This window comes from Apium graveolens, chromosome 9, assembly GCF_009905375.1.
Source record: "Apium graveolens cultivar Ventura chromosome 9, ASM990537v1, whole genome shotgun sequence".
NCBI lineage: Eukaryota > Viridiplantae > Streptophyta > Magnoliopsida > Apiales > Apiaceae > Apium > Apium graveolens.
Window position 1 is genome coordinate 58773308 of NC_133655.1, and position 12701 is coordinate 58786008.

Below are 12701 nucleotides of genomic sequence, written 5' to 3' on the forward strand. Positions count from 1 at the left end.
GTATTTGATTTCTTTGATGATTCCTGCTTTGAGTAGCTTTTCCACTTCTTCATCAATGGCTTTTTGCCTCTCCGGGGCAAAGTTTCTTCTCTTCTGTTTGACTGGTTTTCTGTTGGGGTTGACATCCAAGATGTGCATTGCTATGGACTCATGTAATCCAGGCATGTCTCTTGGGCTCCAGGAAAAAACATCTTTGTACTCACAGAGTAGGTACACTAATCTTTCCTTGAAGGACTCCTCGAGTCCTGACCCAACTTTAACCTTTTTTGTAGAATTGTTTTCATCTACCTGGGTTTCTTCTATTTCTACTGCAGCTTCAATTTTTGCTTGTTCTTTGTTTGAAACCATCTGATGAATTCGGGCTTCGAAGTTCTTCTTTAGATAGAAGTTTACTTGTTCAGATTCCTTAGTTGCTTGCATGGTAGGACTAGCTTGGTCTGGGACCTGATTTGCTTTATCGACTACCATGACTTGGTTGCTTGCCGGTCCCTCCGGACTTGTTACATTTCTTTCTTGCTCCGGATCTGATTCAATGAGTTGTACTTCCTTTGTTTTTTCCTCCCTTGTCTGGGGTCGGTGCTTCTTCATGCTTTGTTGGTTGCGAAGAACTGTTGCCTTCCTTTTGTTGTCTTGATGGGTTTCTGCCATGACTAACCCCTGGGTGTAGCATGTTTTGGCAACTCCATAATCTCCTTTTATCTTCCCTACTCCTGTCGGGGTTGGGAACTTGATTTTGAGATGGGAGATTGAAGTTATTGCTTGCATCATTGTTAGAGCTGATCTGCCAATGATTCCGTTATACGACGAAGGAGCATTGATCACATAGAACTTGATGACATAAGTCACTTGGTTAGGAGCAGTTCCAAAAATGACTGGAAAATATAAAGTTCCTTGGATCGGGACTAAGTTGTGGCCGAACCTATAGAGTGGGTCCTCCCGGCACTCGTTTGAGTGGACACTTCCTAACTGCATTCGATCTACTGTGTGCTTGAAGAGAATATTTACTGAGGAACCATTGTCTATGAGCATTCTTCTTACTTCATTATCAAAGATGTCCAGAGTGACAACCAAAGTTACATTGTGATGTGGGTTGACTCCTTCGTAGTCCTTGTTGCTGAAAGATATCACTAGGTCTGGGAGTGACTGGATTGAGAGCACTTCTTCGCCGAAGTCCGGGCTCCGGGGTGGTGAGTAGGATCCACCTAGGACCACATTGACTACATTCTTTCCTCTCTTCTGTGCTCCCCCCCCCCCCCCCGTTGTTATCCCAGACTAAGTACTTGTTCATGTTCCCCTTCTTCACTTGGTCCTCAATGAAGTACTTGAATGATAAGCAGTTCTCAGTCTTGTGGTCATGGGTCTCATGATAATCGCACTGTCTATTGTAAGGCCTGCTATCCGGAGGAGTTTGCATTGGTTTTGGAGGATAATAGAAAGGCTTGTCTTTTACCTCTTTCAAGATTTCCTCCCGGGTCATGTTGAGAGGAGTCCATTCCGGCTCCTACTTCGGCTTCCGGGGTTGCTTCGCGGGTCCTGGATCGCTGCTTGACTCCTTCTTGGGACCAAGTCTCTGGAAAACCGGAGTAGTTTGTCTTTCTTGTCCTTGGTTGCTTTGCTTGAATTTCTTATCCTGATGGTAACCCCATTTCGGTCGGTCATCAGTGTTTTTACTTCTGGACCCCCCATTCCGGGTCATCCTCATTGCCTGGAGCACGTCTGTTTCCTTTATGAATCTGGCAGCCATGGAGTAAGCTGTTGCCAGACTTTGCGGCTCCTTATTGATTAGCTCCACTATATATCTCTCATTGTGCTCTGGGTACAAGTTTCTCCTAAAAATGCTCAAAGCTTCCCTCTCATCCAAGTTCGAAACTTTGTTGATAGCTTCCTGGAACCGGCGCATATATGCAGAGAGGGACTCGTTGTCATGCTGCCGGATTGTCTCCAGGTGACACATGTGCATTTCGTGCGTTTTATTTGCCCGAAATCTTCGAAGGAAGGAGGCTCGAAATTCCTTCCAAGTATGGATGCTACCGGAGGGGATCCTGCTAAACCATCTCTGGGCCCCTCCCTTAAGAGTTGAAGCGAAGAACCTTGATTTCGACAAGTCATTATAGTTATATATCTGCGCTATTTGCTCAAAGTAGTTCAGGTGCTCCTCCGGGTCTCCTAGACCATCAAAGGAGTCGAAGTTGTAATACTTCAAGTTCCGCTGCCGTGGAATGGCTTCCAAGGAGTGACTGAAAGGAGTTAATGTTTCTCCAATCTCTACTCTTGAGTCTTTGTCCATCTTTCTCTGCAATTCATAGATCATATCTTTCAGGTCCTTCTGCCTCTCTTCTTCTTCATCATCAGAAATCAGCTCCGGAGTAGGGTCCCTCCGGGTTCTCTTGCTCCTAGACTTAGCCAGTAGCTTTTCTTCTTCTAGCTGCATTCTCTTTTGGATCTTCAGCTCGAGCTTTGCTTCTTCTTCTTTCCTAATTTGCTCCCGGACTTCTTCTAACTTTCTCTGCTTAGCAGCTTCTGCTTTTTTCTTGCTTTGATCCCTTTTGCTTTTCTTCCCCTTGGCTCCAATTCGGTCGAACACAGATCTCTTCAATTGCTGGGAGTCCCCGGACTCCTCCGGTTCCTCCTCAAATTCGGCTTCTTCTTGGAGCCGGGTCTGCTCCTGCCTGTATAGTCTGATTGCTTCTGCTAGTTCATCACTTGTAAGGTTGGTCATGTGGCTCTTCGGCTATTGGAACATTGGTGTACTTGTACTGATTGAGCTCTACAAGGGTCCTGGCATCCATGGTGTTTACAATTCTCTCCACTACGGGAGTGTGTAGTGGTTGCTCTTGGAATGTTTCTCTCTCGGCTCCTGGATCAAGGGCCTGGGAGTGGTCCGGCTCCTGGACCTGAGCACTAGCAGATGGTCTTCCAGAAGTATGTTTTCCTGGTCTTGCCATTTCTCAACAATACCAAAAATAACTAACAACAATATGTAACAAAAACTATCGATCTAAGGTTGCTTTATGAAACTTGCAAAAACTACCAAGAATAACAACAAACACCAACAAATAGCTTCCTGGGAGCAGTTTAAGCAGTTTCTTCGGACTACTCAACAATGTAGTAGAACGCAAATGCCATATTCAAGGTAGGGCAAAAACGATTAAAACTAACGATAGCTCCCACAAACATGGCTTAAATCAACAAAACGAGCTCACACAAACGTGGCTTAAATAAAGAACATTCATGCTTATGGAAGAGGATGGTTGCTTGGGTTCTTACAAGTTTGAATAAATGGGCTCTTTGAAGAGCTTGTTGATGAAGGTGAATCCAGGGGCACCGAGACCCAAGGATGGAGAGCCCCCTCCTTCTAGCGCCAAATGATAACTCCTGGTGGAGGGGCTGCTCCTTCGACACCGTGCCTGGATCCTTCACCGTTGTGGGGGTGTAGCTGTGGTGGGGTTCCTACAAAACAATACCGGAAGGGGGGTTTGAGTCCCGCGGCGCCTCCGGTGTGAGAGTAAGAACTCGCTTTTGGGGAAGATGAAGATAGATATGAATAAAGGTGGTTATGTGTGTATATGAGTGTGAGAGAGTGATTAACCCCAAAACCTCACCTTCTTGGGCTATTTATAGCCCAAGGGTAGGGTTTTGGGGTTGGTACCTTTAGATCATAGTCATTGATTCTGGGAGCGGAGGACACCTGACTGGAGTGGATGTTTTACACGTGTCAGTGCGGGACTGACTGAGTAATGTAATTTATTACTAAATATGATTTACCCACCTTTAAAATGAAAAAATTGTAGTAGTATATACTTAGTACATAATATATTTTTTAGCAAAAAAAATACTATCATATATTTAAGTTTTTAATTTGTGATTATTTAGTATATTTATAATATTACATCTATTTTAGAAAAATATATCATTATATAATATAATTTAAAATTATTTTATAATATTGATGGTTCATATTTGACTTGAATCCGATGGATCACAAACTACCCAATTAGAAAAAGAAATATACAACACTAGCTCATATTCGGTTTGGATCCGGAGTTCCAATGGCTGGTATCGATTTGTATCCGAATAAAACAATACCAGACCCAAATCCAAATCCGGAAACTACGAAAATAAAATGATCCGAGAATTGAGTAAAGGTATACCCGGTATCGCCCGGATCATTTTACACCCCTAGACACGTCTAACCTCAGATTAAACTTAGTTGAGTGGATTAGCATTACGTTCCCATAGTGATTGTTCAAATTGCAATGCGTAGAAATACTCTTAAAAAACACTAAGCAAATGACCGGACTTTGACCGGATCGGGTTGGACAAGATTTTCCGGCCCAGACTTTTTGTGCTCTCTAATGTACATACGAAATAATGTAAAAGTAAAACCGCATCAACTGTGTATTTCTTCAATGGACTTATAATAAATATTAAGTGATCTAAAATACCATGCACAAAAAACTGTAAATGCATACACATTGAAGAAAAAAATGAAGGCAATACAAGAATCTTGTGATGTCCTCTATTATTTGATTGCGTCTCATAAGTAACATAAGATCACTAAAGTATGTACTTGCAAATTATTAATCACACATTACACAATGATTTCTAATATCATATAATAAAAGAATCAAATGTCTAAATTTACTTGTGTGGATTGATATGTGGGTAGAGGCCCAAAATGTGTTCCGGCATGAAGTCATGCCTCGTCAGAATACCGACAATAGGAGGCCTCTGCAAATCACCAAAAAATCAAATTGTCAGACCTCGTCACTATGTACAAGGATATTTGTGGTTTCCTAATACAACAAGTCATTTACCTTAGAAACTGAGAAAGTTTACTAGACATGAAAAAGAAAATTTTCTTACCCCTGGTGACTTTGGCACCACACACAAGTGCCTAAGGCCAACCTCTCTAAACAAGAGTGCAGCTTTGGCCAATGACATTGTCTCCACAACTGTGTATGGAGATGTATTGGTGATAGGATGGAGATCTACGAACATTTCCATCTCTTCTTGGGTAAGATTCAAATCTTTTAGTTTAAGCCCCTTACCTGATCCTGCCTTTGCAAAATCAGAGGCCTGAAACCTACTTAATGATTCTTTTCCAGACAACTCCCTTTGCTTAGTAAACCTCTTTCCATTGAGCAAAACGAGCAAGTGAGACCTCAAAACAAGTCCGCACAATTCTGGGGCACTTGCAAAAGGAGGCTCGTCAATCACTGGAAACCCATGATGTTTTGTCATCTTCAAAGCATGATATATATTACCCACTCTCTCCACACCACTAAACTCTATTAAAGGTCCAGAAACAACATCCCCTGCTACCAAGTTTCTCATATAGGGTTCAGCATGGGCTTCCAGATAAGGCAGACCTTTCATTGTCACAATTTGGTCATATACACCCTTATTGAAACTATCAGCAACAGTTTTGGAAACAAGGAGCACAAGCATCACAAGCGGAAGCATTAAGAGATTATTTGTGAGCTCAAGAAGTATGACACAAAGTGATACCGTCATTCTCATTGTGCCACCAAGGAAGGAGGCAGCACCTAGCAGAGCAAAGAGCCCCACATTAAGGTTGGAAATATTGCCAATGAGGGTTCCAGCAACCCGCCCGTAGGATGCTCCAGCAAGTATAACAGGTATAAAGAGCCCAGCAGGAACCGCAATACCATAAGTAATTATACCAAGTAAGAACATTGCAGCAAAGAATATGAAGAGAGAAGAAAGGCGAAACTCTTTGGCATTGGTAGAACTAAATAAGTTGCGAATAGCGTCATCATTGGGGTTAAAGAAAAGGGAGGCAAGGTCATTGTAATGGCCTGGTTGACATTGAAAGTTTTTATAGTTTCCTGAACGGCCTATGGTTGGGCATTCAGCTTCCAGACCTGGTGGACAGGGAGTGCATTCTGTGAACCATGGGAGACCGTATGAGCAACAAGATGTGAGAAGAGAAACAGTAATGACGAGCAAAAGCTTATAAGCTGGACCTCTCCTGTATTGGAAGTAACATGACCACAATCATTCATTAGATTCCAGATAACAACTTCTAATGCAATTAAATTATGCAGCATATTGTTTATACAATTGAAGGATGTTTTTCCTAATCAATGGAATTAACAATACTATCACAGACAAAAAATTGAAGGACATACTCATTAATGATGCTATAAGTTCGAAGGACCTTGTCAACAAGATAGTTGTAAAGGCTTCCAAAAATACCACCAACAACTCCAAGTACTATAACTGCCAGAAGATCTGGAACAGTGTAGGTAGTCACTTCAGAATCCATATCAAACATGATAAGTCCACCTTCGCCAAATAGCCCGCATTTTCCACTCCGACAAAATTCTATAAGAGATCTCAGTACCATAGCCACTACAGCAGTTGTGAAAAAGGTTCTCCACAGAAGAGCGCTCCGCCACCTAAATACAACAGGATGTCAGAACTCTAAAAGAAAGAAAACCAGCAAAGAAAACTATTTTGGGGGTATTTGTCATTTTTTCAACATATTCATAAGTACATAGTTAGGGGAAAATGAGATCGAACTCTAGACCTTTTCGGAGGGAGGGAGGGAGAGAAAGAGAGAGAGAGAGAGAGAGAGAGAGAGAGAGAGAGAGAGAGAGAGAGAGAGAGAGAGAGAGAGAGAGGGAGGGAGGGAGGGAGGGAGGGAGGGAGGGAGGGGAGGGAGGGGGGGGAGGGGAGGGAGGGGGGGGAGAGAGAGACACAGAGAGAGAGAGAGAGAGAGAGAGAGAGAGAGAGAGAGAGAGAGAGAGAGAGAGAGACCATGAGGCTGCCTCTTCAAGAGCAAAAAGAACTCCACCAACTGGAGCACGAAAGGCAGCTGCCACGCCAGCAGCTGCTCCACATGTAATCAAGTCTCTACGGTCTCTGTCATTTTTGAAGAACCTGAGCCATTTCCAAGTCAAATGGTACTTACGTGAACCTCCCTGTCCAAGTAAGTTGGCAATGCAAGCTCCAGTGTGTACCATGGGTCCTTCTTTACCACAAACAAATCCAGCAGCAACTCCAAAGATAGAACCAAAAATCTGAAAAACAAATCTGATAAATATTCCAGTATATTTTGTACAGGCAACCTTCTAATAACAGATTAATAAAACTTCTTGTTGCTTTCGAGACAAAGTCAGCTTCTATTGTTTAATATACAATCTTCGGAATAATTTCAAGAACATGTCAGCGGCATAAATTAAAGGTAAAAAAATCATAACTCTACTTCTTTAAAGTCAAAAACTATATTCTCCTAGTAGATAACTAAATGTTATAGTTCATCACTTCATCTAAATGGTTCCGGGTATTTTCTACAAGTTGCAATCCTCACGCGCGAGTATAGTGTTGATATCTCAAAATTTCTTATCCTTAGAGAAATTGTCAGGGTTCTATCTTGAAGCAATTGATATTTAACTAGTAAAAGGTTTTTGAAAATATAGGGAGCGGTATAATTCATATAAAAAGGGAACTAACATCATGCAAATTAATAGCATTAAGCTACCAAGCTATCATATACATTAGGCCACAGAGAACTTCTTACTACAAGAATAACAAAATGAAATTCACATTCTAGGCGACACAAAAAAAATCGTGCACTTCAATTCTCTGACACTAATCGATGGTGCACTAAAGTATCATAACAGATTGTTGTCCTAATTTAAAATGAGTTATTTTCCTCATTTCATTTACATATATCTTACGCACTTATTACCTACGATCATAGTGAGAACTATTTTATTGTGAATAAGTAAACAATGAAGTAAACTGATATAATATAATTCATAATTGTGTACCATCATTATCATCACATCTTTAGCATTGGCTTATTGAGAGAACTGAGAGTGTTATTAGGCATTATAACAGGACAAAGCAAGATTACTGTTATCTTCCATGTGCACCATCTATTAAAGTGATAATGGGCGCAGCCAAGGCCATTGTCCTCTAAACGATACCATACAAGTGACAGATAAAAGAATCCCGATTTAATTTGTAGAACATATGGAAAAGTTCATGCCTATGCTGAATCCAAATGGGTACATTAGTTTTTTATTCAATAGATATTTCAAATAGTAAAGCTAATGCACTAAAGAGTTCGGGATACTACGACGCTATACTGTCTCAAAAGTCCAAAGTCATTACAAAGATCATGTCTCACTGCTCAGTATCTACACATAAACCTTGATGTTAAGTCTTCTATACTGTAATCTAAGACCTAGAAAATTCAGGTGGCTGGCACTTACATATTCTAAGATTTCTTGAACTAACATTTTAATAAACCCCAGAAAAGAATGTCAATAGCTATATTTTATCTCATCATATACATTTTAAAATATAGCAGTAAATGAGGTTTTGTAATTTCACATTATCTGATTATCATAAGTTCAGGATGAGAAGTGAAATGCGTTGAAAATTTCTTCCCATTCAATAGATCATTCACAACCACAAACAAGGGCCATATATATTTTCTCTCACGTTGTGCACAACGGGGTTAAGAGTGAAAAGGGTAAGTTGATGGCATGTACACACCTTGACAAAAAGAGTACTCGGAGCCAAGATTGAATGAGCATCTACACCATTAAGATATGCTTTGACCTCTGGTATACCAGAGCCTGCTGCTGCTGGGGCAATGTAAGCACACAGGACTCCAGCACAAATTGCTAAAGACACATTGCAGCCAGCATATGCTACAAATGCTAGATAATACCTGCACGATCAAGATGATATTTTATAATAAATTTACAGAGAGAAGCAATTATATGAACACAATATATGAGAACGTTCTAAAAGAAATGCCATAATAAATTAAAAACTATTTGTAAAACGTAGATTTTTGCAAATGATTTCTAAATAGAACTTGGTATCTACATTCAAGAACATATGATTTCTTATTTGACATAATCCCATATTCGAAAGTTAGAACATTAGCAGACATCATCTGCAAAAGAACGTATATGACAACCACAGAAATAGGAGCCTTTAAATTTTGTACAAGTTGAAATTTAAAGATAAAGGCTACTGCAAATCAAATTTGAGATATTTCCCATAGAAAATTTGTAATATTATTGTTTCAGCAATTGAATTCCTACATAACCGAAACCCACGAGCAAACTTACCTCACCCACGACAACTTGTCACTACAAGAAGGTTATCATATTCACATAGGATAACTTTCTCAATTAACTAAATTCTAGTGCTGCTTGAAGAGAGGGTTAGATAATTAAACCCTTGGAAGATTCTAAGATGGCTCTGCTGACAAGTAAGAAGAATTGGAATTGTTTGCATATGTATACGCTACCAACAATACAAGATTATCTAAAAAAATATAGGGAAAAGAGAATCTAAAGATCACAATAGAAAAGTTTTCTATTAGTGCAGCTCAAATTCACAATATTTAAATATCAAAATTATAAATTAAACGTCAGATGTAAATATCATGTAAAAATAAGTAAATCTGCAAATTTTCAAATGATTTTGTTATTTATATTGGTCACTTTATAACAAAAATATTCATTCAATCTCTACCGTTAACATTATATAAGAAAAGAAAATCATTATAAAATCAATACTATACCACTTGGATTTGCATGAAACTTTTTTTACAATTATATTTTGACTTGATATTCACATCCATGTGGTTGGATCGCGTAAAAATCTTCCATAAATGTGATTTTAGGCCGCACTAATAGAAAAGTTTTCTATTGTGGCTTTTAGAATATTTAGATGATAAAAGCCCCGTGATAAAAAAAGGTTATTACACTTTTTATATAGTACTACACAGTTCATTTGAAGTTCTTTTAAAGGAAACATGACGTCTTTGCAGCGACAACTTACCTTTCTTTAAGCATAAGATCGTTAGTGAGTAGAAGTTTGAAACCCGCAAGATTTTCCACTCCTAAATTATTGCAGAAGGCAACAAATCCTGTACTTATTCCGATAAGGCATGCAAGTGTCCACTTAAGTACAACATACTGGAAAATCTGAACTTTTTTTCTTGATCTCCAATCCTGCTTAAATAGATCATTTTCAACAATCCTGCCGCAAATCAGATTCAAGTGAGCAATGAGATTACATTCTAAAGAAATTAACAACAAGATACTTTCTAATGAACAAGAAACCCCCAACAAAAAACTCAACACTGATTTCAATTTTGCCCAATTATCTTAATATTACAATATTTAAACTCTTGAGAAGGATTTTTCTGGGTTTTTAAGTGCAAGGCTGAGATTTTTAATTCCTAATATAACAAAAAGCAAACAACAATTTAAATATTTAACATATTTTTCCAAATCCTAATCTAATCAAATATCCAACACACAGTAAGAGAGCGTAGACGCTACTATTCCGGTAAAATCGATTGTTTTGTTGAACACCCAAACCCTAATGCATAAAAGCTGGAAAATTAGAAACTACAACTTCACTTTCCAAACATTATGAACTTTTTTGTAAACGAAAACCGAATGGGGCGGCTGTTATAAAAAAGTTCATTTCAAAAGAGTGACCAAGCCTATAACAGGGCCCTAAAATACACCCCCTAAATTTTACATTAGCCCTAGAGAACCCCTCTACTGGGAATGATTAAGTGGATCTCAAATAAACTTAAGTTTCATATTATAGTATAATGGCTATTTGTTTTCTCCATTAAATACATGAATAATTTGAAATTTGGTATTTTAGCCTTTAAACAAGATGTTAACTAGGATAACAAGAACTTTTAGACCAACTCCAATGATTAACACCATTAATGGATGCCAATTTTGGAACATCATCAAAAAGAATGTTTTTTTTTATCTTCCCTCTCTTGCCCATCATTTTTGTTGTATCCCTATAAAAGGTGCCAACTTTTTGCATCAAACCATTTATAAAAAAATCCTCCGGTTGCTTGTATCCCTATCAAATGTGATTTTAGGCCGTACTGCGGCCTAAAATCACATTCATCTAATGTTTTTCCTCAATCCAACCGTATTAATGTTAAGATTAAGTCAAAATATAACTATAGAGAAAATTTAATGCGAAGTCATGTGATATAGTATTGATTTTATAATGATTTTATTTTCTTATATAATATTAACGGTAGAAATTGAATGAATATTTTTTGTTATTAAATGACCGATCCAAATAACAAAATCATTTGAAAATTTGCTTACTTACATATTTTTACATAATATTTACATCCGTACGATTGGATTTTCAATTAAAATTTAAATACTGTGAATTTGAGGCGCGCTAATAGAAAACTTTCTGTTGTGACCTTTAGAATCTATTTTCCCATATATATATATATATATATATATATATATATATATACTAATATATTTATTTATTATTGGTCTCAAAAATTTAGTTGGCAAGGATGCCAACTTTTAGCACCCGTTTGTCACCTGTGCAACTCCAACAAAGTGTGAAGAAGAGTGTCATGCCATGAAATGCTTCAGCACACCTCTTGGCATTGAAAATGCTCTTATAAACTTTGTGTTCAAACCTATAGTAAGATAATTAGTGCACCCTTGAAAACAACAAATAAAATACAATTTACAAGCATTTCTCCTTTCTCACCGACTTAAGACTGTGTGGTTAAGACTAGGCATGTGGGCTCTTTGTTGAGTACATAAGCAAGAATAGTGATTTTTTGGGGACTCTAGTAGGCATATGAATTAGCCAAGTGTTGCAGGGGGGCAGTATACTTTAGTCTATTTCAAATTCGAAATAGGGATAGACCCAACGAAGTTGTCATAAAGACTCGGAATTTGACATAAGTTGTCAGAATGATTTGCATTCGTGATTTGTGATAATTGGCCATTTTGCGAAACAATCCGAATATCTCAAGTACACACACGCACATACATTAAAAAGACGAGGCTATAAATATAAACAGAAAGGGACATACTCATAATCAAGGCTTTCGATGGCAGAAACATTAGCACCAACAATAGCAATCTGGGACGTAGTATTTGTTCGGTTTTTATGAAGAAGAAGAAGAGGTTGATCAACACACCCCCCGCCATCCTCGTTAGCGTTGTGAAAATCTTTCCGATAATCAAATAAGGATCCTTCGTTTTCTATATCAAGCTGAGGAGCAGGAGAACTTTGATTACTAGCATCTCTATCTTCCTCCTCCATTCTTTTTTTATTATTATTTATTTTTAATGATGACTAGTCGTAAAAATGTATTTTATGTATGTGCCAAAGATTTGTGTGGAGGAGGTGTTTTAGGTGGGTCAGTTAGAAAGAGAGATGGAATTATATGAAATCAGAACAAAATATCAAGCTATCATGTCCCCAATGGTATGATTATCGAACATGAATGGAATCCAATTTTATCACTTTCCCCAAATTATGTCCTCTTGCTTATTCGGTGAACACTGCAAAATGATTGTGATTTGTGATAATTATCAACGTAGTCTCTAACTTATTCGATAAACATCGTAAAATGATTATGATTTTTGATAATTATCCTGCCCTATTCGGTATATGTTGGGTATGGCTGATTAATTGTTCAACGTAAAAATTGTTATTGGGAACTTAATCATTTTATTGTAATCAAAGTAAGTAATGGATGTGACAAAAAAAAGTAAGTAATGGAAGTTATTAATCGAAGTATTAAGTGGATATTTATTGTTATTCCCTAACAATCTATTAACAAAATTATGAAATGGGGTTTAATGTAATTCTGGTTACTTTCTAAAACTTTAAAA

The 12701-nt window shown here is 38.0% G+C and overlaps 1 protein-coding gene across 1 annotated transcript; it reads right to left on the bottom strand.

The window, feature by feature from the left end:
• Nucleotides 1-4447: 4447 nt before the first annotated feature.
• Nucleotides 4448-12263, bottom strand: LOC141683414 (chloride channel protein CLC-c-like). The gene is made up of 7 exons (XM_074488128.1): nucleotides 11894-12263; nucleotides 9841-10041; nucleotides 8536-8713; nucleotides 6787-7049; nucleotides 6156-6425; nucleotides 4867-5995; nucleotides 4448-4731 (listed from the first exon to the last, which is right to left on the bottom strand). Exons 1-7 carry the CDS (start codon nucleotides 12124-12126, stop codon nucleotides 4642-4644), a joined length of 2364 nt encoding a protein of 787 aa, XP_074344229.1. The 5' UTR covers nucleotides 12127-12263; the 3' UTR covers nucleotides 4448-4641.
• Between the last annotated feature and the right edge of the window lie 438 nt (nucleotides 12264-12701).

What these genes read in the sequence shown, in the direction of transcription:
- LOC141683414 (XM_074488128.1), bottom strand. Translation starts at nt 12,126, where the DNA reads ATGGAGGAGGAAGATAGAGATGCTAGTAATCAAAGTTCTCCTGCTCCT. An exon ending in GATCTTATGCTTAAAGAAAG is followed by an intron (nt 8,714 to 9,840) that starts GTAAGTTGTCGC and finishes TTGATCGTGCAG; the next exon opens with GTATTATCTAGCATTTGTAG. An exon ending in CGAGTACTCTTTTTGTCAAG is followed by an intron (nt 7,050 to 8,535) that starts GTGTGTACATGC and finishes TTTGTTTTTCAG; the next exon opens with ATTTTTGGTTCTATCTTTGG.